Here is a 27241-nt window from a genome sequence, read left to right as displayed (position 1 = left end):
GGCAGGTTCTGAAAATGGTCCCTCAGTGGGGCCTTAACTGGCTGCCTGTCTTTGTGAAGCAACTTGCAAAGTCCGTGGCAGTCCATTCCTGGGAAACTCGCCCAGAGGGAGGAAATTATTGGGGAGTCATCCTAATGTGCAATTTTCCTTCCAACACCAACCCCCACCTCGGCTTCAGTTAGGGTCACTAAAATTGACCCCAGGGTTTTATCACCTAAAGCAAATCCTCTTTATTTACTTATGATTTTGCCTATTTTTAGATTCACCAGAAAGAAAGCGAGAGCAACAGACTTCGAGAAGAATTAAAAATTGAACAAATAAGACAAGAGGAGTTACAAAGGCAATCGCAGAAATTGAAAGACCAAGTAGGAGAACTAGAAAGAGAAACTGACGAACTGAATGCCAAATTTAAAGCCAATACCCTGCTGGTAAGTGGAGAACATTAAATGTGCGTGTAACCTTTTACAAGCACAGTATACAGTATAGAGAGGCAGATGTTTAGTGACAAAGATTTAATACAGATCATTTTGAACACACAAATATTTGCAAATTAAGAACTCAGAATTTTATTTTTCGAAATTTCATCATACTTATTTCAGTAGCTCAGGACAGAACAATAGGCTCCAACAAAAGGAAAGACATTTGACTATCATTATTTGTACTCCCTGAAAATGATTATTACTGGATCTGCAATGGAATAGAGCAGAAATTCCCAAGCAATCTGACGAGATTGTCAGAGTGCAAGGAGGATGCCAGGTCTAAAGAAAAGTGAGTTGGATGCACTTAATGTACAGCTGCACCTGGGAATGCTTGCAATCCAGTGGAAGGTGAACATTGGTGCTGATGTTCTGCAGAAGGCGACACACTGTCGACAGAGGTAACGAAATCATTCGGGCTCATGTTGCAATGGCAGAGATCACAGGACTCAAGCTGGAGTACGCAGAACCACAAAGCCAGTACCTGAACGGTTGGCGCTCTTCCTCTTCTTGTTACAGGGGATAACAGGAACCACGACTGGAACAAATCTACGCACCCAAACAAAACAAAAGACCAGATTATGTGAAAACTGCTGGGGAGATGCCAGATGCGGCAGTGTCCCCAATGATGTGTTTTATTTAATTGTTCTTAGGATGCTTGCATTGCCAGCAAGGCCAGCATTTATTACTCATCCCTAACTGCCCTTGAGAAGATGACGGTGAACCACCTTCTTGAACCATTGCAGTCCATGTGGTGTAGGTACACCCACAGTGCTGCTAGGGTGGGAGTTCCATGTTTTTGACTGAGCGACAGTGAAGGAATGGCAATAGGGTTCCAAGTCAGGATGGAAAGTAACTTGGAGGGGAACTTGCAGGTGGTATTCCCATGCATCAACTGCCTTCTAGCTGGTGGAGGCTGAGGGTTTGGAAGGTGCTGTCTAAGAAGCCTTGGGCAATTGCTGCATTGTATTTGGTAGATGGTGCACATTGCTGTCACAGCACGCCAGTAATGGAGGGAGTGAATATTTAAGGTGGTGGATGGGGTGTTAGTCAAGCAGGCTGCTTTATCTTCAATGGTGTCGAGCTTCTTGAGTGTTATTGAAGTTGCACTCATAAAGGAAAATGAAGAATATTCCATCACCCCCCTGACTTGTGCCTTGTTAATGGTGGACAGGTTCTGGGGAATCAGGAGATGAGTTACTTACTGCAGAATTCCCAGCCTCTGACTTGCTCTTGTAGCCACAGTATTTATATGGCTAGTCCAGTTAAATTTCTAGTCAATATTAACACTCAGGATGTTAATGGTGGGTGATTCAAAGATGGTGATGCCATTGAATGTCAAGGGGAGATGGTTAGATTCTCACTTGTTGTAGATGGTTGTTGCCTGGCACTTGTACGACATGAATGTCACTTGCCACTTATCGCCCAAGCCTGAATATTATCCAGGTCTTGCTCTATGCGTGCACAGACTGCTTCATAATCTGAGGAGTCACGAATGGTACTGAATATTATGCAATCATCAGTGAACATTCCCAATTCCGACGTTATGTTGGAGTGAAGGTCATTGACGAAACAGCTGAATATGGTTGGGCCTAGGACACTAGCCTGAGGAACTCCTACAGTGATGTCATGGGGCTGAGATGATGGCCTCCACCAACCACCGCAACTATCTTCTTTGTGCTAGCTATTACTCCACCCAATAGAGGGTTTACCCCTTAATTCCCACTGACTTCAAGTTACAGCTTTTTGGTGCCACACTCAGTCAAATGCTGTCTTGATGTCAAGGGCAATAACTCCCACCTCACCTCTTTAATTCAGCTCTTTTGTCCATGTTTGAACCAAGACTATAATGAGGTCTGGAGCCAAGCAGCCCGGTGTAACACAAACTGAGATTGTTGCTGAGTAAGCACTGCTTGATAGCACTGCCTACGACACCTTCCATTACTTTTCTGATGATTAAGAGTAGGCGAATGGGACAGTAATTGGCCAGTTTCGATTTGTCCTTCTTTTAGTGGACAAAACATACCTGAGCAATTTTCCATGTTGTTGGATAGATGTCAGTGTTGTAACTAATGTGTATAGATTATGTGTATAGATAATAGATGCTGCTCCAGCTCTACAGTAGCTGGGCCTCACTCACAACTGGAATGATTGCAAAACACATTGGTGGTGGTTTTTAATGCAAAGGTGGGATTTATTTTTACCAATAATGCCTATTTTATTGTGCCATAACTATCTTCCCACAGATGAACATTTCTAGTCCTGTTGTAATATAATAAAAGAAATGCTTGCATTTTATTGCATCTTTTCCAACCTCAATACTTCCACAAGTGTTACAACCAATGAGGTACTTTTGAAGTGTAGTCACTGTTGTAATGTAAGAAACGCAGCAGCCAGGGGGGGCAATGGCTAGTGGTATTGTTGCTGGACTAGTAATCCAGAGACCCATGGTAATGCCCTGGGGACCCGGGTTTGAATCCCACCATGGCAGATGGTGGAATTTGAATTCAATAAAAATCTGGAATTAAAAGTCTAATGATGACCATGAGACCATTGCTGATTGTTGTAAAACTGGTTCACTAATGAAGGAAATCTGCTGTCCTTACCTGGTCTGGCCTACATGTGACTCCAGAACCACAGCAATGTGGTTGACTCTTAAATGCTCTCTGACCAAGGGCAATGCAATGCTGGCCTAGCCGGTGACACCCACATCCCATGAATGAATATTTTTTTAAAAAGCCAATTTGCACACAGCAATTTGACCCTAGTACCATTATGACGATATATAATGTTAGGCAAGAATACAGAATCCACTTATTCAATGTAAAAGTGCCAGGTGGAACTTCCAATTTCAGTAGGGACGCAAAACAGGAGATAACAAATTGGCTGACCATTATAAGCCATGCATAATTTTCCTTTCCAATGAAGTCAACATGTTGAAACTCAAAAGAGAGCGCCTTGTAAGGTTTAGGACCTCTGTCACTGGGGACTGCGCTTCGTAAGGCCTAAGAGTTGGCAGTTATAATGACAAGAGGTCATTGTCCGTGGCTACACAAAATAATGCGCTCCATTACACTTGCCCACAGCCTTGTGCTGGATGCTTGACACACCCTTTAAGAACTGTAAAAAATGATGTTCAGATACCATTCTTCTTTTAAATTTAAGTCCTTTGAGATCTAATGTCAAGGGGAAGGATGTAACTTCCTCAAAAGATGGTTGAGCCTGAGTCCTTGATTATCTTTAAGGCATGGGACTTCGTCATGTGCTCACACCACCTTCCAGGGACACCTACGATGAGCAGCGAAGTGGGGAGGGGGAAAGGAAGGTCTAGTTGTGAGTGAGAGAGGAAGTTGTACCGGAGGGTGAGATGGGAGCAAGGGTGTTACAGAGGGGGAGGTGAGGTTGGGATGGGGGGGTGGAGAAGGTGTCAGGGGATGTGGTTGTGGAAGGAGACGAAGGTGTCGGGGGGTGAGGTTAAGGGGGCGAAGGTGTCACGGGGGGTGATATTTGAAGGGGGAGTGAAGGTGTCAGGCAGGGGTGAAGTTGAGGGGGAGCATGTAAGGGGGGGAGGAAGGTATAAGGCGGGGGTGGAATGTCCAAGTGAATGTGCACCGGAGGGGTCTGTGGAGTCAATGTGAGCCTCCTGGAGAGCCAACTCAGAGTGGGTGAGGTAGGATGGAATGCTGAGTGTGAGAGGGGGCAGTGGGAACCGGTAGGGTGGGACAGTGAGGGTGCGTCAGTACCAGTAGAAGGGGTGGCGAGGGTACTTGGTGGGGACATGGAGGCATACACGGACCCTGGGGGTGGGAAGGAGGAGGTCGGGGTGGTCAATGGGGGTGGGATTTTCAGGTAGGGAACATGCACGTTCATCTGAACATTCATGAGGGAGAAGGGTTCGGGCTGTAGGGTAACTGTGGGAAGGTTGAAAGCGATGCCAGGGGGGGTCGACAGTGCTGGGATAAAGGACATGAGTGACTGGAGGAGGGGAAAGGACGGGTGAGCTTATCAAAAACTTAACGGCTACCATGCTGTGCCAATCAAAAGTGAGCAGAGCCCTGTGTTGGATGGGCACAGGTGTTGCATGGGAATGCAATAAGTGGGTGGGTGGAGATGCAGGTCAGCTCAGATGGACAACTGAAAGAGAACCCCAGCAGGCAGCATTGAAAATGCTTGGGACAGTGAGATGAGTGTAATGGATGAAGGCTCCGTGAGCATGGGAGAGTGCTTGCACAAGGGTCTGAAAAGCCCTGCCCCACACACACACTTGCCCCTCCAGATTCACTCCTGGTCTGGCTGCGTGCAGCTGAATTGTTAGTGGGGGGGATGCAGGGGGAGCACTCGCAAAGCCTGTAAATGAAGCTAAAAGACAATATTACACATTACTCAGTGAAAGTGGGTGTACCTACACCACATAGAGTGCAGCAGTTCAAGAAGGCAGCTCAGTGCCACCTTCTCAAGGGCAGCTAGGGATGGGCAATAAATACTGGCCCAGCCAGCGAGGCCCACGTCCCATGAATGAATTTTTTAAAAAGTGAATATATTTTCGGATTATAAAGTGACAAAATGTGTTTACCCGTGCAACCACTTGTGATCAAAATTTCTTAAACTTTCTAGGCCTACCATTTGTTCTAGGTGCTGCCCTGACATCCACAGCAGGATGGAGACAGCCTGTGCAATGGTTGGCCCCGTTGCCTCTGATGACTTTGACATGTATCCCCTGGAGAGCTGAGGCCTTGAGGGCCCCGGCTTGCTTTGGCTGTGGGCTGCTCCCTCTGCAGTGACAGAGGACAAAGTTGAGCAGGTCACAGGCAAATGGGGCTCAGAGGGAGCAGACAGTCTCTGAGATTCCTGAATGGATGACCCAGGGGTATCCAGCTGCCGCTTCTCCTCCGTTCAGGTGCCCGAGGGCCCCGACCTGACTCCTTGAGGGGTAGCAGCACCTGGAGGAACATCAAGGTGCCCTGTTTTCCCCCTCACGTTGCCATCATAAGAACTCATCCATGGCTACCACGATGGAGTGCAGGTCTGCACACATCTCGGCATTCTGCTGGACCAGGGTTTCCAAGGCAACAGCCGTCCTTCTAAGAGAAGGTGGTGGCATAGTGGTATTGTCACTGGACCAGTATTCCAGAGACCCAGGGTAAAGTTCTGGGGACCCGGGTTCAAACCATGGCAGATGGTGAAATTTTAATTCAATTAAAATTCTGGAATTGAAAGTCTAATGATGACCACAAAACCATTGCTGATTGTCGTAAAAACTCATCTGGTTCACTAATGACCTTTATGAAGAAAATTTGCCGTCCTTACCTACCTGGTCTGGTCAGACCCCCAGCAATGTGGTTGACTCTTAAAATGCTCTCTGAACAAGGGCGATTGGGGATGGGCAATAAATGCTGGTCTAGTCAGCGACGCCTACATCCCATGAACTTAAAAAAAATCCTTCCCGTGGAGACCTCCATGTGCACACCTGTGGGCACCACTTCATCAGAGAGCAGGCGGACACGTGCCACTCTGTTGAGGGCTTCCACCGGCTCTGTGTAATGTTCCCCCGCCTTCTGCTGATTCTCCACGAGGAGTTGAAAGGCCAAATCCAGAGGCTAATCATCTGACTCCGAACTGACAGATGCCCCTTCCCCAGCAGTCCCCCAAGTGCCAGAAAACTCGGCTGAACCTGCGGACATGTGTCTATGCGGTGACCACCACGTTGTGAACGCGAGCCTGCTCTACATCTAGGTCCCACCAAGGTATATGTCTCTGCACTGCTAGAGGGTGTGAATGAGCGCTGTGACGGGTCTTCTAGGCTGCTTGTTTCCAGCTCTTCGGTGGAGAAGGTGTCCTCTTCCTGGATGGAGCTGAAGGACTGGCTGGCTGAGGGTGTTGGTCACTTAGTAGAGCCCCCTGTGAACCTAAGTAGAGATAATTAGTGTATTGCAGCAGAGTCAAAAACAGATGAGAGAACTCACAGTTGCGTTGAGAGAGGGATGATCTGGTGCAGGATCCTCATGTGGGTGTTCACTGATGACCTCACCATCACCGCAGACACAGTCCACGTTCTCATCAGCCAACACAATGGCACGCTCCTCAAAGTGAATGAGGGGCCTAATACCAGCCACTCCACCCCCCCCCCCGGCCTGGGACCTCTCATGTTGTGAGCCAGTTTTTCCTGCATGAAAACAGATGGAGAGAGTGTGAGCAGGACGCATGCCACGGCAGAGGATAAGGATGCGTGGAATGTCGTGTGGTGAGCGGACACAAGCTCCAGAGAATACGAGCCTGATGGAAATGTGTGTTTGAGAGAGTTAGTGGTGTTGTCCGTTGAATTGTGAGATCCCTGTGGATGTGTGATGTGTTTGGGTGTGTGTTGAGAGTGATGTGGTGGTTGATTTACCCTAGTGGAATGGATGAAATCATTCATCCTCTTACTGCACCTTCTTTGTGCTCTGTTGGTGCTGACCGCCACTGCCACCGCCTCGCAGGCCAGATTAGTGACTCTGGTGGACCTCCTGCGGCCAGAGTGGGTCTAGAGGACATCGCAGCGAGCCTCAAAGGTGTTCAAAAGGCGCTCCAGTGAGGCATCATTAAATTTGACGTCTGTTGTCTTCTTTGCTTTTGGGGTCATCTGTTGCCTGGAGCATGTCCTGGTCTGTCTACATGAAGTAGGCTGCGTTCTGGTGCGCTTTAAATATGGCGTCTGGAACGAGGAAGTGCTGAGGTCATGGTGTGGCGGGCAAATCCAAGTCCACCCACCAGTGATCCAGCACGTTTACCATCAATGTATTATTAATAAGATACTGGATGACAATGCGGTGCAAAGACCTGCCATTGTGGCCAGCGGGAAGAATGTCATTTTTCATGTCCACTACCACACTTAGCGCAATTCAGGGATGATTCCACCGTACATCTTCAAATATATCCAAGCATTGATATATTGCCTTTCCAAGTTCTGTCTAGTCTCTTTTGCTATTGAATTATTTGGTCTACAAGCAAAAATCAGAGTTGAAGGGTTACAAGAGTTATAGTTGTCACCCTGTAGTTCATCATAAAGGATCATTATGTGCACATGCATCATGCAGTAAAATTTAGATTAAATAGTTTTGGGGTGAAATCATCCAAGTATGGAGCATAGGAACAAAGATGCTGCATAGTATGATAAAAACAGAAAATGCTGGAAAGACTCAGCAGGTCTGACAGCATCTGTGGAGAGAGAAACAGAGTTAACGTTTCAAGTCTGTATGAAGAAGAGTCATACGGACTCGAAACATTAACTCTGTTCCTCTCTCCACAGATGCTATCAGACCTGCTGAGTTTTTCCAGCATTTTCTGTTTTCATTTCAGATCTCCAGCATCTGCAGTATTTTGCCTTTATGCTGTATATTGTGCCCTGCTGCAAAATGGGCAGTGGTAACTGTTCAAAAGACTGTATGATAGAGTTATGTAAGAAATAATGTGTGGTGTACACACTTTACTCACCTACTTAGTGTATACTAATAATGAGGATGCTTACCTTAGTTGATATGGTGAGATCCCTAAACATTGTCCTTACTTGCAGCCATGTCTTTAGGGTGGGTGAGACAGGCTAATATGCAATGCCACTTCTTGCCATGCATTTTGCTTGTCAAACAGGCCTGTCTCCTCTGCCCTGCTTCCTTCGCCATCAGCTCTACAGATGCAACAGTGAATAATGCTGCATTGCTAGACCTCTGCTCCATTCTCTGAATTGCACAGAAATTTCTTCCACTAAAGAAGGCCCACCATTGCTGCTGGGAGTCTTCAAGTCCCTAATAAAGTGCAAGCTTCTAATAACAAACACTATTCACACTACGAGCTTACTATAAATATTTAACTAGGCCTGATTCTGCAAAGTTTGGTGGGATTAGACATTTTCCATTCACAGCCATCAATTCAATTCCATTCCATTCCTCTCTCGCACATTCTATGAACTCCACTGAAAATTCACAATTCTAAGCATTTGCAGTAACAATTATGATGAGGTAATACCTATTTATCAAGAAGCATTTATTTGCATCTATTATTTTGATATTGATAACTGCATAGAATTACCATCGCTGTTACTGTGCACTGTGCTCCCCTAGTATTAAATATTTGTTTGAGCAGGTTGCTAAAGGTTAAACAAATAGATGTAAAAGTCAGTAATGAAAACCTCTGGTCTTCAAACACATGCTTCCCTTGAGACAGGCTTACATTTAGCTGAATTGATGAATACCTTACTCTATAGAATAGATCTGAATATATTTTGGAGTGTTTATGAATTGAGACAAATTAACCCTTTCAGTGGATAAACCCAACAAAATTTTTAAAATGGCATTAACCTATATTTGGATAAATTCATCCTGAACTATGTTATATTCTGCAAGTAAGGAACACATTGCACTGTAACGCAATACCTTGCCCTGTAATTATATTCCTCTCGATCTGAAAACACATTTTCTGACAGTCTGTTTAAAAAAAAACTCAGCAGCATTGTTCCATGACCCAAGAATGTTCCATAATCTGCACTGACCATGGGCTGTGATGTAGTATTTTACACCCATGAATATTGCAACTTACACTGACTTACAACACAGTAGAAACCAGAAATTGCAAGAATTTTGATTTTTTTTATTATTCATTCACGGGATGTGGACTTCACTGGCTAGGCCAGCATTTATTGCCCATCCCTAATTGCCCTTGAGGAGGTGTTGGTGAGCTGCCTTCTTAAATTACTGCAGTCTATGTGGTTGAGGTACACACACACTGCTCTAAGGGAGGGAATTCCAGGATTTTGACCCAGCAACAATGAAGGAACAGCGATATATTTCCAAGTCAGGATGGTGAGTGGCTTGGAAGGTAACTTCCAGGTGGTAGTGTCCCCATATTTCTGCTGCCCTTGTCCTTCTAGATGGTAGTGGTCGTGGGTTTGGAAGGTGCTGCCTAAGGAGCTTTGGTGAGTTTCTGCAGTGGATCTTGTAGATGGTACACACTGCTGCTACTGCTGTTACTGTGCGTCGGTGACGGAGGGAATGAATGTTTGTGGATAGGCTATCAATCAAGTGGGCAGTTTGGCCTAGATGGTGTCAAGCTTCTTGAGTGTTGTTGGAGCTGCACTCACCCAGGCAAGTGGAGAGTATTCCATCATACTCCTTATTGTGCCTTGTAAGATTGTGGACAGGCTTTGGGAAGTCAAGAGGTGAGTTATTCGCCACAGGATTCCTAACCTCTGACCTGCTCTTATAGCCACAGTATTTATATGGCTAGTCCAGTTCAGTTTCTGGTCAATGGTAACCCCCAGGATGTTGATAGTGGGAGATTGAGCAATGGTAATGCCATTGAATGCCAAGAGGTGATGGTTAGATTCTCTGTTGTTGGAGATGGTCATTACCTGGCACTTGTGTGGTGCGAATGTTACTTGCCACTTGTCAGCCCAAGCCTGGATATTGTACAGGTCTTGCTACATTTGGAAATGGACTGCTTCAATATCTGAAGAGTTGCAAACGGTTCTGAACATTGTGCAATCATCAGCAAACATCCCCACTTCTGACCTTATGATAGAAGGAAGACCATTGATGAAGCAACTGAAGATGGTTGGGCCGAGGACGCTATCCTGAGGAACTCCTGCAGTGATGTCCTGGAGCTGAGATGATTGACCTCCAACAACCACAACCATCTTCCTTTCTGCTAGGTATGACTCCAACCAGTGCAGAGTTTTCCTCCTGATTCCCATTGACTCCAGTTTTGCTCGGGCTCCTTGATGCCACCCTCAGTCAAATCTGGCCTTGATGTCAAGGGCAGTCACTCTCACCTCACCTCGGGAGTTCAGCTCTTTTGTCCATGAACCAAGGCTGTAATGAGGTCAGGAGCTGAGTGGCCCTGGCGAAACCCAAACTGAGTGCTATGAACAGGTTATTGTTAAGCAAGTGCCACTTGCACTGTTGATTACCTCTTCCATCAATAACTGATGATCGAGAGTAGAGTGATGGGGTGATAATTGGCCAGGTTGGATTTGTCCTGCTCTTTGTGTACAGGACATACCTGGGCAATTTTCCACATTGTTGGATAGATTCCAGTGTTGTGACTATACTGGGGGCTGGGGCGCAGCAAGATCTGGAGCACAAGTCTTCAGTACTATTGCCGGAATATTGTCAGGGCCCATTGCCTTTGCCGTATCCAATGCCTTCAGCCATTTCTTGATATCACATGTCAATCGAATTGGCTGAAGTCTGGGGCATGGGATGCTGGGAACCTCTGGAGGAGGCCGAGGTGGATCATCCAGCTGAAGGTTGTAGTAAATGCTTCAGCCTTATCTTTTGCACAAATGTGCTGGGCTCCCCCATCATTGAGGATGGGGATATCTGTGGAGCATCCTCCTCCAGTGAGTTGTTTAATTGTCCATCACCATTCATGGCTGGATGTGGCAGAACTGCAGAGCTTAGATCTGACCCATTGGTTATGGAATCGCTTAGCTCTGACTATGACTTACTGCTTTTCATGTTTGGCATGCAAATAGTCCTGTGTTGTAGCTTCACCAGGTTGACACTTCATTTTTAGGTATGCGTGGTGCTGCTTCTGGCATGGTCCCCTGCACTCTTCATTGAACCAGGGTTGATCCCCTGGCTTGGTGGTAATGGTAGAGTTGGGGATATGCTGGGCCATGTGGTTACAGATTGTGGTTGAGTACAATTCTGCTGCTGCTGACGGCCTACAGCACCTCAAGGTTGCCCAGTCTTGAGTTGCTAGGTGTTTGGGCATCTTGAATAAAATTAGAGCTGAATGTTGAATATGTTATGCATGAATGAATAACTAGATGCTTAATTATTATGCAAAAGCTAAATAAAGTTTTGTTTGTCTCTTGCTAAAGGTGATCCCTGATGAGATTACTTCTTCCCCACCTGAAATAATACAGTAGAATATAGGAAGTTATCATGTATTTTCCATTGTTATTCAGCAAATATACTTTTGTGTACTAAACATTCCATTCCAAATTCACCTAACTTTGCTAACTCTGTTATCATTGCTTGTAGCTTAGCTGTTCTTCACAATAAGCCAAACTAATTCTGATTCTAAAATTAAACAGTGCATAAGAAATGGAGCATCCTTTAAGGTGATTCAACTGCCAATTTCCTCCATTTGTTAATCTTACAAAAGCTCTGTGTAACCTTAAATTGATGTTCAAAATATGCTGTAGTACCTTTATGGAATTTTAGTTTTTAGCTTGGTTAAAATTGTTGTGTAAATTTTTTAAAAGTAGATCATCATAGGAGCTTTTGCAGGTGCATAATGCTATCAAACACTCAGTGGGAATTTGGATCTCACTCCAACACATTGAGCAGAATTTTACTGCCCCCTGCAATCATGTGGAATGGTGGAGGGGCCATGCCATAGCTGTCGCCTTCCCACCTCCACTGGTATTTTTCCAGTGGCTGGGTAGGTGACAGCCAACTGCCTGCCCTTAGATCAATTGAGGCCCTTAAATGGCAAATTAATGTTCACTTAAGGGCCTTTTCCCACCGCCACTGATATTTTACCAGCAGCAGGTAGGCATGTTGCTGCTAGAGAGGCTGCCTAGTAAAACCTGGCAGCCTCCCTACGGGCTTAGGGCAAGGGGGGTGTGGGGGGTAGTGCAAGAGTCCATCCTGATCAGGCATCTCTGGCCCATGGAGGGGCCCACCCCAAGCAGCAACAAGGTCCACCAACATTTTCAAGCTACCCCCATCCATCCCCTTTCACCGGGACCTGCCTGATTGGCTCCACCGATCCCTGATCCCACTTACCTTTACTCTGGACCTTGTCGATGGTCGCTGGTCCAGGGCCAGCTGCAATCCCAACAGTAGACACCACTCACCGGTGCTGCTGTTAGGACTGAAGGGCTGCTGGCTCTCTATTGGCTATCTGCTCTTGGAGGTGGGACATCCTGTCTCAGAAGGGCAGAAGCCATGGCTTCAGGCAACTAATTGCCTGAACAGCAGAAAATTCAGGCATTTTTCAAGGGCCAGCGGAGGCAGGCTAGCCTCTGAGTTTCCAGCAGGGCCACTGCCACTAAGTAAATTCCGGGTCACCAGGTCCATGTATTTGTCCAGGTGGAGATTTATAGGCCATGCAAATAAGAGCCATTAAGAATTCAAACTTGCAATAATTGCAAGTATATTTATATTTAACCATAGAATTAATTTCTTCTTTAAAGTTCTTTTGACTAATAGGATCTCCAAAAATGTTAATGTAAGTTTGATAATTAATAATAAATCTTATAATATTGAATTTTTGTGACAGAAGAGTCACTAAGAAGAAACAGAACACCACAGCAAAAATGATGCCACAAAATTTTCTCTTCCAGCTGAAGGAGAGGGAGGAACATATTTTGAGTCTGGAAGATAGTTTAGCACAGTTCCAGAGAAAGCACCAAGCTCTATTTAACGAATACAAAAACTGTGAATCAGAGCTTCAGGTGGCCCAGGCAAATCTTTCAACAGCTCACAAACAGAACAAGTATTACACTGAAGAGGTAAGAATTGTATTATTGCTTTATTCCATCTGTAGTCTGTCATAGAAATATACAAGAATGAATCCCGAACAGGTACAACGCACATGTTTGAGATGTCGCTTTCAACATAAAAAGCTCTGAATGACGAACAGTGCAGGGTCAGACCAAGTTTCAAGATAACAAGTTGTCCATTTTTTTTAGTATTTATTTTGCAAATTTCTCCTCAACAAGATGAAGAAACACGCGTGCTGGAATAGAATATTTTCTGTTTCAGCCATCTGGTGTCAGTATTGAGCATTCCTAAGTAAGACATGTGGTTACATGCAGATTAAAGCTCTTTCTACTCTTCCCCAACAATATACTGCAATTGCAGAAGTGCAATATGCCTCCAATTCCCGAACCACCCTTTAACAAGTTGACTTGATAACAAAGATATTATCTAAACACAATAAGTTTGTTTTTGCCAATTGTACAACATTCAGAAAATATAGGGGAGAATCTTTGGCTCGGCGAGCTGGGGGTGGGGCCCGCTTGCTGAGATGTAAAATGACGCAGGGTGATGTCAGGTGTGTGTCCTGATGTCACCGCGTGTCATTTAGAGCCCAGGTGGCCTTCACATTTTTCATGGAACCTCATCCACGGGCGGGATGAAGTTTTATGAATGATTTTAAATGTTTTCAAATATTTTTATTGAAATTAATGCACATGTCCCAGCTCATATGACAGTTTCACATGAGGGGACATGTCATAAAAAAATTTTCAGGACTTTATTGCACTGTTAAAACTTAAAACTAATCTCTCTGAGGCACCTCTGTGCCACAGGAAGATTTCTGCGCTCACACTCCCAACTCAGGGAACCCCCCCAGCATGCACAGGGAACGCACAGCATCATGCTGGGCGGGCCTTAATTGGCCCGCCCAGATAAAATGGCGGCGCGGACCCGATCAGGGGTGCCGACCGGGTCCATGCCCACCCCCACACAAACCCCCCAATGGAGGGAATATTCTACCCAAAGTGTCCCAAAGTTATTTGTGGGATCCAAGATCAGTGACCTAGGATCCTGAGTTTGCTTGCTGGGTTTAGATACCTAATGAACTTAACTTCTGTTACAGCCTTACGGGTTCATTTCTTCGTGCTTCTCTCTTTTTTGTGTAATTTCATGTGGGCGCACAATTTTCATTGAGTTTTGATCACACTGGTGATTTACGGGCAGATGGGAGCCGGATGTGGAAATTTTGGGTGGGAACTTCTTTATGCAAGTCTTCATCTCACTTTTGCTGGTGACATCAGCAAAAGAAGCAAAACTGGCAGTACTTGTCTGAAATTCATTGCTCCACTATTTTAGCGGAAATGTTAATGAATTTAAAATAAATGAGTTAAATTCTCCATTTAAGTGGTAGAGAGAGGAACTTCATACAAACTTAATGTTCTGGATTTTGCTATATGAATAACCATGAGGGTATCAGCAATAATTTTTGGCATCCACAGTTAAATGTGGAAATCCAGGAGGTGCTGTGACTAATACCATGTGTCTCCACAGAGTGCAATGTTGTAGACTTCACCAAAGAAATCTGCACAGAGATCACTGTCATGGCCTGAACTTAGGCGAATTACCCATTAATCTTGTTCTAAAAACAGCTGAAAAAATTAGAAATAAAAACAAAAATTGCTGGAAAAGCTCAGCAGGTCTGACAGCATCTGTGGAGAGGAAGACAGAGTTAACATTTCGAGTCTGTATGACTCTTCATCAGAGAAAAAGTTAGAACCTGTTCAGTCAGGAGTAACTGAGTTTTTAATGGTGTAGGAAGCAATATTCCCCCTCACTTCTGTTTGCTGTTAGCAACCTTCTTGCGCTGTGTGATGCCTTTAAGATTGACGTGCATGAGGCATCTTAAAGTGTGCATTTCTTTTGCATGCCTTGTTTGTTCCAGTGTTTTCTGTCTTGCTATTTTATGTCTTTCCTTTAATACCATGCTTCCTGTAAATGATTGAAATGTAATTTATATTTCCTGTGTTTTACTTCCTGCTTTGCAGTCTGTGTGTCTCAATGAAGATTCTTCAATCTGAGTGATTAGAAAGCCTCCCAGCTATTTGCTCTGCTCATAGGGATCACAGATCCTCTGAAGAGGGCATCAAATTCAAATAGATGCCAGTTGACTGGAGGCCCACTAAAAGTCTGTGGGCAACAGTAAACGTGGTGAATGGCACACAGCAAATTTGCTCACAGCAAAATCTATGCCAACATGTACATTGGTATTCTATGCCATTATTTCAGGACCAATCTCTCAGTTAAACATATTGTAATACTATGACAAATTTCCAATGTTTAGAACAATTATAACCAGTATTAATAAAAGTGATATAACAATAGATACAATGGTTTTGGATTTTACATACAAAGTAATGGCTGTGTATTGTACAACAGCCTAGAATGTCAGCCACAATGTAGAATGTTCTACTGACTGCATTGATGCATGATTCCTGCCATCATATTCTTCACATGACCACTTGATGCCATTGCATTACAACATATGTAGCATGTGATGTGTTTTAATTTATATTTAAGTAAATATCAAACTAAGATAGCCCAAAGTACGGATATTAAATGTAAGTCAATGTATATATATTTCTTGTGTTATTACTCAACTTGTGTTGGTAAGCTAAAGATTTCCAAACATAAATCTGTCCCAGAGGTACTATAAAACAGATCTTCAATTCTCGCCACCAATTTTCTTACTCCACACTCTCCAGCTACTCAATTTCACCAACTTTAAATGAATAGAACAACAATAAGGAACATGAACAACAAGGTTACTGGTAAAATTAAATCCCCTTCGGTATACAATGTTTTCAATATGAGGGAGCAAAATAACATTTAAATTTTAATACAGTTGCAGACAATCCAAATCCAAATTGTGACCCAAACTTTTGTTTCCCTACTGGTACATGCGGCTTATCAAGTCTGAGGTTCTCATTCAATCTCTTAGACGTTTATTATTGCAAAAGAGCCCCATGCTTTTTGTCTAAGTAAAAAACAAAATTGCAGTCAGTTTCAAAATTTACCTGCTTTAATTTGCTGTAATAATGTCATGCCACAGGCAACTCGACAACAAGATAAATTAACCATGCTTCAGTCGGAGCTGAATACAGTCCAGGACCAGGCACGAAAGACTAACCGAGAACTGAAATCAGCAGACCAACTCATCTGTGAACTCAGACGAGAGCTAACAGCTTGTCATGGTACACAAAAAGAAAACATGGAACAGGTTTGTTACTGATTGTTACAAATTCAAGCCTCCTCCTCTTTGATATTTTCTCAAATTCAATGGCTCCTATAAACCATTTGAGTTTGTTACTTTGTAGAGTTGCTCAGGGTAGACACTGCACCGGTAAGCATAACCCTTGTGGCCTGAACCATATATTCATGGCTTTTATATGTATGCTACTCAATCTCTCCATAGGTGGACCTATCTAATACTTGGTGAATAAGGCTGTTAAGAATTGTTAATGTGCTTTGTTTCACAGTAAGGTAAACATGTGGAACAGAAGTTATAATCAATTCACTTAATTCAACCAGGAAAGTTTATCTGTGTCTAATGAAACAAAGTAAAGAATATGCCATGTATCCCCACATAAGTGAGTTGTCTCCATGAACACTGCTGCCGGTATTTTACCCACAGTGGGAGAAGGCCATGACATGCAGGAAGCTCAGCACCTTTAACTGCATGGGCTACTGTGGGCGAGGGAGCAGCTAACCTCCCTTGGGAGCCATTTGGGCCCATCTGCTCATCTGCTCAACCCCACCAGCTCATTTCTTCTCCCCCTAGCTAGTGGAGTCAAAGTGCGCAGTAAGATCCAGGACCTCTTCTTCCAACAGATTGTCTGCTTATGCGACAGCTTCATTCGCTTGTACTCTATCCCGAAAGAGCCAACCAAGGTCCAGAAGCTCCTCTAGCGGATGGCCACCGTCTTGCTCAGTGCCTCCTATTTCCGCCTCTCCTTGCCTGTCTGTAAAGAGAAGTGAGAGACCTGCAATCTCCTCCTATGGTCCACTGGATGGTGTTTCTGCAATAAAGAGTGACTCACTTTGTAATGAGTGGACTTCCATTTCTGCTGCAGTAAAGGGCTTTTCCAGTCCTCAGAGCATCTTTGGAAATTCACCCATGAACATTGCTCCAATTGTCCTCTGTTGTTACCTCATCAGCCTTTTGTAGAAGACCGAGGCCAAAACACGCTGACCTGCTAAGCAGAGAAATTTGCTGGTTCTCTAAGATATAAAGAGTTTCATTAATTGCTTTATCTTCATGCCTAAGAGTTGTAGTGAACTGACCCTTCACTCTGAGGTCTGTGCCTCCTGGTCATTGTAACTTTAAGTTAGATGGTCGGATTTCTACTTCCTCAAGCCAGATCTGAAGCCAGTCCGTTGTCCGATAAGACTGTGACCCCTGCTCCAGTGTACAATTAAAATTCTGTTTTGTATCCTTGGACTTCCGACTCTACAGACTAGAACTACTTATCAGGATCTTTAATTTCTCCTAAGAAATAATCAGGTTGGAATGCTGCACTTCCAATTTCCTGGAGTTCAAAATAGTTGGAAGCTTATTCCAACTTTTTTACCTTAAATTGAGTTTTAGATCTGCAGAATTGTTTAAAATGTCCAGGCTTCCCACAGAGAAACTATTCAGCTTCCCCTGCAGGGCAGTCTTTGTGGCAATATTGTGGAATATTTTATAATAGGTGGACAAGTTCTTTTTAGCAGTTTTGGCAGGCTTTTTCTTGGGCTTTTCGGTGAGCAGGGCTCCTGACTTTGAACCTACATACTGGATCAACCTCTCCTGAGCCTTGACATCTCCCCGCCTGCCTTGCAAACTGTTCGGCCTTCTCTAATGTTAAATCCTCTTTGGATTGCAAAAGGTGCAACAGCGCGTCTTCGAGCAAGCCGACTATGGTGTGGTTGCGAATTAACTCATGCTTTAGAGCTCCATAGCCACAACTGCTGGCCGATCAATATGTCGTTAATAAATGAATCAATGGATTCACCTGGCCTTTGGCTCCTCTGGTTGAATCTGGCCCGTTCAATGACTAGATTCCTCTTAGGGCTGAAGTTCTTATTGAAGGACCTCATAACCTCCTCGTAGGATGCCCAAGGTCTCCTCAACTCCTTGTCACACCAGAACTCCATCCAACACTTTTCCCAGTTTGGCTATATCTCTCATAAGTATTCTCTTTGTATTTTTACCCAAGTTCTATCCTAGATTCTAGAAGCTTTTGTTTAACTAGAATTTTCCTTGTGGAATTTTTTCAATGTTCCCTGAAAATGTAAATTAATCATATTATATGGAGAACAATTACCTACTTTGTCTGTAACCTCTTCAAAAAAGTGAGGGATTTATCGGGAAGAATCTCCCCTTCTAAATTCATGCTGGTTGTTACTTTGGACTGGTACTCATTCACCCATTTACTTCCAAATATGAAGCAACTGTACTGATTATATTGACATAATTTACAATCATAAATTTCTGTTCATTGTGCATATTTAGATGCGCATAATTAATTGCACAATAAAAATATGTATAACGGTAGAAATGTATAATATTACTTTCACAAAATGTAAGGACGTATATGATAGCTGAGTACTGTGAGGAATTGGAGTGGTAACACATTATGCTACAAAGAGAAAGCTTTGGATTAGTTAATGTGAGCCAAGATGAAGTTCCTTCTCAGCTGAGAATATTGTAGGGTGAGTGATTCCACATCTGCAGTTGACAGAGGTATGTGATAAAGTTACTTTGTTTGAAAATGGTGTAAAATAATGGCAGCCCTAAAGGAAGATGCAGCAAATGACAAAAAATATAACAGGATTAAAAATATAGGTGAAAGCATAATACTGCGGAGGATGGAAATCTGAAACAAAGGCAGAAAATGCTGGGAAAACTCAGGAGGTCTGGCAGCATCTGTGGAGAGAGAAGCAGAGTTAACATTTTGAAGTTGAATATGCTCTTCTTCTGAAGAAGAGCTGTGTTCAACTCAAAACATTAACTCTGTTTCTCCCTCCACAGATGCTACCAGACATGCTGAGATTTTCCAGCACCTTGTTTTTATTGTATTAAAAATATAAGTGGAAATGAGGCTCGCCCATGACATAATATTCAAAGTGTTTGCTACATAAGCTTGACATTTCTGTCACCTATATTCTTGTGGCCTTCTCAAATTAGCGTTACAAATGCTAACTGTGCTTTCCATTGCAGCTAGGTGAGAAGAGCCGAGAGTTAGCAAGCCTGAAAAATGATATTGCACGTAACCAACAGAGAAATATGCAGTTAGCAGAGGAAAGTGCAGCATATGAGGAAAGGATGAGAAGACTGCATGATGAACTGAAGAAGATGCAAGCACTGAATCGGCGGGCAGAAGAAGAGGTAAGGGTAACAAGAAATTACAGATATGTAGATTACTCTCAGTTTATAACTGCAGGTTAATAAATTTTTCTCCCTCACCAATGTTTCTCAGTGTCCTCTTCTCTCTGGGTACATTGAGTCCTTGCTGGAGTGCAATTCAAAGCGTAATAGTTATACTCCAATAATTTGACCAAGTTGCCATTACAGTGAGTGTTGACAGTCTGTTTTGCCACACACAGCATTTAAGCCAAGTCCAATCCTTTCCTCAATTTCTGGGATCTGTAAAGAGAGCCAAATAATATATATTTCATACCTAACTTGAAGTTATGTCCAGTTGTAAAAGCAGCTGTACTTCTTTTTGCCAAGAAGTGATCCCTTACAATTTAAAAATAACATTTTTTATAAAGGAGTTAGTAAAGTAGGAATGTAAGCTGGGAGGAGGACATAAAGAGGCTGCAAAGAGATATAGACAGATTGAGTGAGCAATGAGCTGGAAGACAGAGCATTTTGTGGGTAAGTGTGAGATTATTCACTTCATAGTAAGAATAGAAACAAAAATATTTCTTAAAATACATGAAACTTCTAATGGTGATGTTCAGAAAGACTTGGCTGCACTCATACAATGAACACAAAGTTAGCCTGCAAGTACAGCAAGCAAATGAGGAAAGCAAATGGCATGTGAGCCTTTACTGCAAGGGGATTTGAATGCAAGAATAAGGAAGTCTTGCAACAATTGTATAGGGCTTTGATGAGACACCGCCTGGAGTACTGTGCACAGTTTTGGTCTCCATACTTAAGAAAGAATATACTTTCATTGGAGGCAGTACAGCAAAGGTTCACTAGAATGGTTCCTGGGAAGGTCGACCATGATGAGATGCTGAGTAAATTGGACCTATGGGGCTGAATTTTCGTCTTTGGCCCGGGAAGCGTGCTTCAGGCCATTTCCCAACATCATATTCCCAACTTCAGGAAGTCAGCCCATTTACTTAGAGTTTTGTCTCCAAGACTTTGGTGCATGCTGGATTTGGGACCTCGTCTCCCAATGCAAGTCTATGTTGGGAATGGAGACAGACAGATGCCAAGGCAGTCTCCAGTCACTGGGACACCAGCCCAGTTCTCCACATAGTTGCTGGGCCCGCTAGCCTTCACCGCTCACTGCCCCACACACCCCATGTGCCCTCATATCTCCCATGCCCCCTCCATGCGTCCCATGCATCCTTCATGCCAACCCACCCAGTATCCACCATGTACAGAACTCATGAGTCATATAATAACACTGGGAAGTCTTTGAAATGCTTAGGAATGTTTTTTTAAAATCAGCCATTAAACTACTCGTGAAAATTGATCCCCTTAGGAGCTCATAAACTGTCAATCAAACACATTGTCATTGAACTCCCCTTGTGGACCTGTACTCATTGGAGTTTAGACGAATGAGAGGCGACATTATTGAAACATATAAAATTCTTAGGGGGCTTGACAAGGTAGATGCTGAGAGGTTGTTTCCCCTTGTGGGAGAGTCTAGGACCAGAGGGCATAATCTCAGAGTAAGGGGGCGTCCATTCAAAACAGAGATGAGGAGGAACTTCTTCTCTCAGAGGGTAGTCAATCTATGGAATTCTTTACCACAGAGGGCTGTAGAGGCTGGGTCGTTAAGTATTTCAAGGCTGAGATAGACAAGTTTTTAATCAGTAAGGGAATCAAGAGTTATGGGGGAAAGGCAGGAAAGTGGAATTAAGGATTATCAGATCAGCCATGATCTGATTGAATGGCAGAGCAGACTTGATGGGCCGAATGGCCTACTTCTGCTCCTACCTCTTATGGTCTTATGTTCATTACACTGTCAAAATAAACAAAGCCCCATTCAAAAAACTTTTCAAGACATTTGATCCTTTATAAATTAAAAGGTCAATTAAACAAAGTCCACAGTCCCCTCACAGCTGTGTCAACAACACCTGTTGAGCTAAATCCATTAGTGAAGTTTAGAGCTCAGCTATGCATTCACAATGGTTACCTTACACAGCTGAATAAACAGACCCTACAGGGTTTAATACAATAGACTCAATGAAGTTGACTGACATCTGCTCCACTTGTTCAAAGGTTCAATCGAGTTTCAATCGGAGAAGTCTGGCAGCTGTTCAGGTTTTTTTTCAAAATCTGATAAGATCTCTGAACTTTAAATCACAGTAATACTCAAACCACAGTCCCCAGCTGGCCCATTTAAATCAGATTTTCAGTACTGTTGAATTCAAAAGAGAAATTTATCCACTGGATAAAGTTCACTAATGCATGTGAACACTTGCACTGGTTAATTTTTAGTAGTCACTTACCTATCAATCACTGTATTAAAGACATACCTAAATCATCATACACCATTACGTTATGACTTTTGAAGTTGGCAAGACCTTTTAAACTTACCTGTCAAAAGGTTCCCAACTCCACAACAGGCTTCCACCAAGATTCACAAATTTAATTATCTGATGTGGTTTCCACAGGCTTCGGGAAAACCACCCATCTTCATGTAAATACTAAAAATGCAGCAAATTGGATTTTCTGCATGCATTTAAGTGACAATTCCAGCATCACTTTACTTGAGCATCAGGTTGCAACCCACCACATTTCCCACCCCAGGGAAAATGGTGTCTGTCAGGAATTGGCAGGTAAGTTTTAAAATTGTGGCCCCACACGCCTCCACTTTGGGCCCCCCAATATGTGGTCGCTCAATGCCAGGAGGGGAAAATTCAGCCTATGCTCTCTGGAATTTCGAAGAACGAGAGGTGATCCCATTGAAATGTACAAGATTTTGAAGGAGCTTGACAGGGTAGAGGTTGTATTCCCTAGCTGAGGAATCTAGAACAGGTGCACAGTCCAGGGATAAGGATCATTTTGGACTGAGGTGAAGAGAAATTTCTTCACTGAGGGTTGTGAATCTTTGTAATTATCTACTCCAGATGGTTGTGGGGATGCTCCATCAACGAGTATATTTAAGGCTGACATAGATTTTTGCTCTTTCAGGGAATCAAGGGATATGGGAAGGGGAGGAAAGCGGAGTTGTGGCAAATCAACTATGATCACATTGAATGGCAGAGCAGGCGCAAGGGGCTGTTTGGTCTACTCCTGCTCCTATTTCTTATGTTCTTATAATCTACAGCATGATAGGAACATAGGAATTAGGAGCAGGAGTTTTTTTTTATTTATTCATAGGATGTGAGCATTGCTGGCTAGGCCAGCATTTATTGCCCATCCCTAATTGCCCTTGAGTAAGCCACTCAGCCCCTCGAGCCTGCTCCACCATTCAATAAGATCATGGCTGATCTAATTTTAACCTCAGCTTCACATTTCTGCCTACCCTCATAACCTTTCACCCCCTTATTTATCAAGAATCTATCTACCTCTGCCTTAAAGATATTCATGGACTCTGCCTCAACCACCTTTTGAGGAAGAGAATTCCAAAGTTTTCTTTATCGCTGTCCTAAATGGGCAACCCCTTATTTTGAAACAGTGACCCCAAGTTCTAGATTCTCCTACAAGAGGAAACATCCTTTCCACATCCACTGTGCCAAGTCCCCTCAGGATCTTATATGCTTCAATCAAGTCACCTCTTACTTTTCTAAACTCCAGTGGATACAAGCCTAGCCTCTCCAGCCTTTCCTCATGAGACAACCCGTCCATTCCAGGTGTTAATCTAGCAAATCTTCTCTGAACTGCTTCCAATGATTTTTTCCTTAAATCTTTCCTTAAATGGGGAGATCAATACTGCACACAGTACTCCAGATGTGGTCTCACCAATGCCCTGTATAACTGAAGCATAATCTCCCTACCCTTGTATTCAATTCTCCTTGCAATAAACAATAACATTCTATTAGCTTTGCTAATTACTTGTTGCACCTGCATACTAACTTTTTGCAATTCATGCACTGGACACCCAGATCCCTCCGCATTTCAGAGCTCTGCAAACTATACCATTTAGGTAATTTGCTTCTTTCTTATTCATCCTGCCAAATTGGACAACCTTACATTTTCCAACATTATGCTTAATTTTCCAGATCTTTGCCCACTCACCTAACCTATCTATGTCCTTTTGTAGCCTCTTTACGTCCTCTTCTTGAAGAAAATCTATTGATTGACATAATAGAATTTCCAGCTGGTATATGTAGTAGCAAACTACAAGCTAGATATACTTTCACAGCACTTGGACAAAAAGTCTTTGAGATTGGAATTCTCTGAGTACTATTTTAGCATGCTGATTAACATACTCCTGCATAATTCCTAAGTGAACTATTTTAACAAAATTCTTTGTTACACGCTGTATTGTATTGCAACATTATTGCTTGTGTTTAACTCATAACTACATTTTCCCAGTCATTCAAGCTGACCTGAAGTTCATTTGCCTACAGTCTCATTATGATAGTTTAATCAGTTGGCATTTATTTGATAAACAAGGCATTGCAAGGTTAACCCTACTTTAAGCCATCTTTTCATAGTGCACATCCATCATAGATCTTTAACAATAAGACCTGATTCATTAACCCAATCAGATGTGAAATAAGAGCTACACACTATAATTTTTCTATAATACTGTGCAAATGTAATTGTGCTGTGAGTCATCTGAGATATTAACAGTTGAAGAACATAGAGCAGGTGGAATACATGAAGAAATAATTAATTTTTTAGAATGCAATGAATTCTGCTAAGGTCATCCTCAGTACTGATTAAACGTGAGACTGTGATGAAATTATTTTTTATAGACCAAGTGACATAGAGATTGCTTAAGGATTAACCTGGATATAGCACTAATACAACAGCAGCCAATATTAATGTAATCTCACCTCCACATACTCACACTTTGGGCACACTTAATCAGCAGAAGCTTAATTAAAAATGCTTTGCAAATCAAACTTATATTAGTTTCTGCATTAAGCCATCTCCCATTGATTTTCTTGTGCATTTTAGATGTAAAGGTTATCTGCTGACGCTTCATCTTAGTGAAGAAATGGTGTATGCTTAGGCTGTTCGGAATAAATGTATTAATGGTTTCCTGCAGATGATTCTACATTATTTTGTAAATCAGTTGAGCTGAATGGAATGTCAATTTCTTGTTCAATTTAACATTTGAACTATCAAGTGGCTGTTGCAAATGCCTGTAGTGCCAGCGTCAAACATTTACATACTAGATCTGTTTGTACCTGTGCTTCTTTTTGCCTCTATTACTTCCACTGCCAAGGACAACATGTGGAAGGTAACAGTAGATATCAGTAATTGAGGGTAAAGATTCAGAACAATCCCAGTAGAGTCATATTTACCTGCTGAAGCCTGTAGTCTTGACCAAGGCTTTCAATGGAGCCTTCCTTCCAATTTTCAGGCTATTTTTGCCTCCTTAAAGTTCATTGCCACCATTCCTGATATGGCCCTTGCTACAGCGCCACTGAAATTTCCACCACCGCACTTGCAGGACCTCTCAACAGGAATACTGAGCCCAAATCAGGAAACCAGGTTGAGGCTAAGCTGCATATGGAGGAGCAGGTGGAAGTTCCACCCCACCAGAACACTGCCCCAAAGTGGACAATTTCCCATCACCCATACCCACCACCCCTCCCCCCACCCTTGCCACATACTAGTTTCAGAATTGTACATGCCAACAAATCTTAGTCCTATTATTAGGAACACACTGAGAAATTTAGTGGTGCGGCACATTGCAAATTTCATAATGATGCAACATTGGTCTGTCCCCGTGGTCTCTCCCCAAGGGGGAGGCGGTGGTTCAGATGGTATTGTCACTGGACTAATAATCCAAAGACCCAGAATAATGCTCTGGTGACCCGGATTCGAATCCCACCATGACAGATGGTGAAATTTGAATTCAATAAAAATATCTGGTATTAAAAGTCTAGTAATGTCCATGAAACCATTTTTGATTGTCAAAAAAAAATGCATCTAGTTCAAGCAACAGCCTGACACAGTCATACCTTACAGGCAATGTCCCAGACACCACTACTACCATCACCATCAGAGGTGGCTGCACAGTGGTGTACAGTCAGGAGGGAGTTGCCCTGGGAGTCCTCAACATCAACTTCAGACCTCATGAAGTCTCATGGCATCAGGTCAAACATGGGCAAGGAAAACTCTTGCTGATTACCACGAACCTACCCCCCTCAGCTGATGAATCAGTACTCCTCCATATTGAACACCACTTGGAGGAAGCACTGAGGGTGGCAAGGGCACAGTATGCACTCTGGGTAGTGGACCTCAATGTCCATTACCAAGAGTGGCTCGGTAGCACCACCACAGACTGAGCTGGCTGAGTCCTAAAGGACATAGCTGCTAGACTGGGTCTGCGGCAGGAGGTGAGGGAATCAACAAGAGAGAAAAATACACATGACCTCATCCTCACCACCCTGCCTGCTGCAGATGCATCTGCCCATGAAAGTATCGGGAGGAATGACCACCCCTCGGTCCTTGTGGAGACTAAATCCCGTATTCACATTGAGTACACTCTTCATCGTGTTGTGTGGCACTACCACCATGCTAAGTGGGATAGATTTTGAACAGACCTAGGAACTCAAAACTGGGCAACCATGAGGTGTTATTGGCCATCAGCAGCAGCAGAACTGTACTCAACCACAATCTGTAACCCCATGGCCCAGCATGTCCCCCACTCTACCATTATTACCAAGCCAGGAGATCAACTCGGTTAAATAAAGAATGCAGGAGAGCATGCCAGGAGCAGCACCAGGCATTCCTAAAAATGAGGTGTCAACCAGGTGAAGCTAAAACGCAGGACAACTTACGTGCCAAACAGCATAAGCAGCAAGCAATAGACACGGCCAAGCAAATCCATAACAATGGATCAGATCTAAGGTCTGCAGTCCTGCCACATCTGGCCATGAATGGTAGTGGACAATTAAACAACTCACTGGAGGAGGAGGATCCATAAATATCCCCATCCTCAATGATGGAGGAGCCCAACACATCAGTGCAAAAGATAAAGCTGAAGCATTCGCAACAATCATCAGCCAGAGGTGGCGAGTAGATGATCCATCTCGGCCTCCTCCAGTGGTCCCCAGTATCACAGATGCCAGTCTTCAATCAATACGATTCACTCCACATGATATCAAAAAATGGCTGAAGGCACTGGATACTGCAAAGGTTATGGGCCCTGACAATTTTCCAGCAATAGCACTGAAGACTTCTGCTCCAGAACTTGTCATGGCCCTAGCCAAGCTGTTCCAGTACAGCTACGACACTGGCATCTACCTGGCTATGTGGAAAATTGCCCAGGTATGTCCTGTACACAGAAAGCAGGACAAATGCAACCTGGCCAACTACTGCCCCATCAGTCTACTCTTGATCATCAGTGAAGTGATGGAAGGGGTCATCAAAAGTGCTATCAAGCAGCACTTGCTTAGCAATAACCTGCTTACTGATGCTCAGTTTGGGTTCCGCCCAGGTCACTCAGCTTCCCTCTCATTACAGCCTTGGTCGAAACATGGTCAAAAGAACTGAACTCCAGAGGTGAGGTGAGAGTGACTGCCCTTGACATCAAGGCCAGATTTAACTGAGTGTGGCATCAAGGAGGCCGAGCAAAACTGGAGTCAATGGGAATCAGGGGGGAAAACTCACCGCTGGTTGGAGTCATCCCTAGCACAAAGGAAGATGGTTGTGGTGGTTGGAGGCCAATCATCTCAGGAGTTCCTCAGGGTAGTGTCCTCAGCCCAATCATTTTCAGCTGCTTCATCAATGGCCTTCCTTCCATCATAAAGTCAGAAGTTGGGATGTTTGCTGATGATTGCACAATGTTCAGCATCATTTGCCATTCCTCAGATACTGAAACACTCCATGTCCAAATGCAGCAAGATTTGGACAGTATTCAAGCTTGGGCTGACAAGTGGCAAGAAACA

The 27241-nt window shown here is 43.5% G+C and overlaps 1 protein-coding gene across 1 annotated transcript in view; it reads left to right on the top strand.

Moving 5' to 3' along the window:
- pmfbp1 (polyamine modulated factor 1 binding protein 1) overlaps positions 1-27241 on the top strand; it is a 967668-nt gene that overhangs the window by 860932 nt on the left and 79495 nt on the right. Inside the window, exons 35-38 of the mRNA XM_078544531.1 lie at positions 261-428; positions 12805-12972; positions 16050-16217; positions 19200-19367. Coding sequence (XP_078400657.1) covers positions 261-428; positions 12805-12972; positions 16050-16217; positions 19200-19367 — 672 coding nt within the window. The remainder of the gene's footprint in view (positions 1-260; positions 429-12804; positions 12973-16049; positions 16218-19199; positions 19368-27241) is intronic.

Source organism: Cetorhinus maximus, chromosome 6 (genome assembly GCF_964194155.1).
Source record: "Cetorhinus maximus chromosome 6, sCetMax3.hap1.1, whole genome shotgun sequence".
Lineage (NCBI taxonomy): Eukaryota > Metazoa > Chordata > Chondrichthyes > Lamniformes > Cetorhinidae > Cetorhinus > Cetorhinus maximus.
The sequence above is the reverse complement of the archived record's forward strand: the minus strand, read 5'-3'. Positions and strand labels throughout refer to the sequence as shown.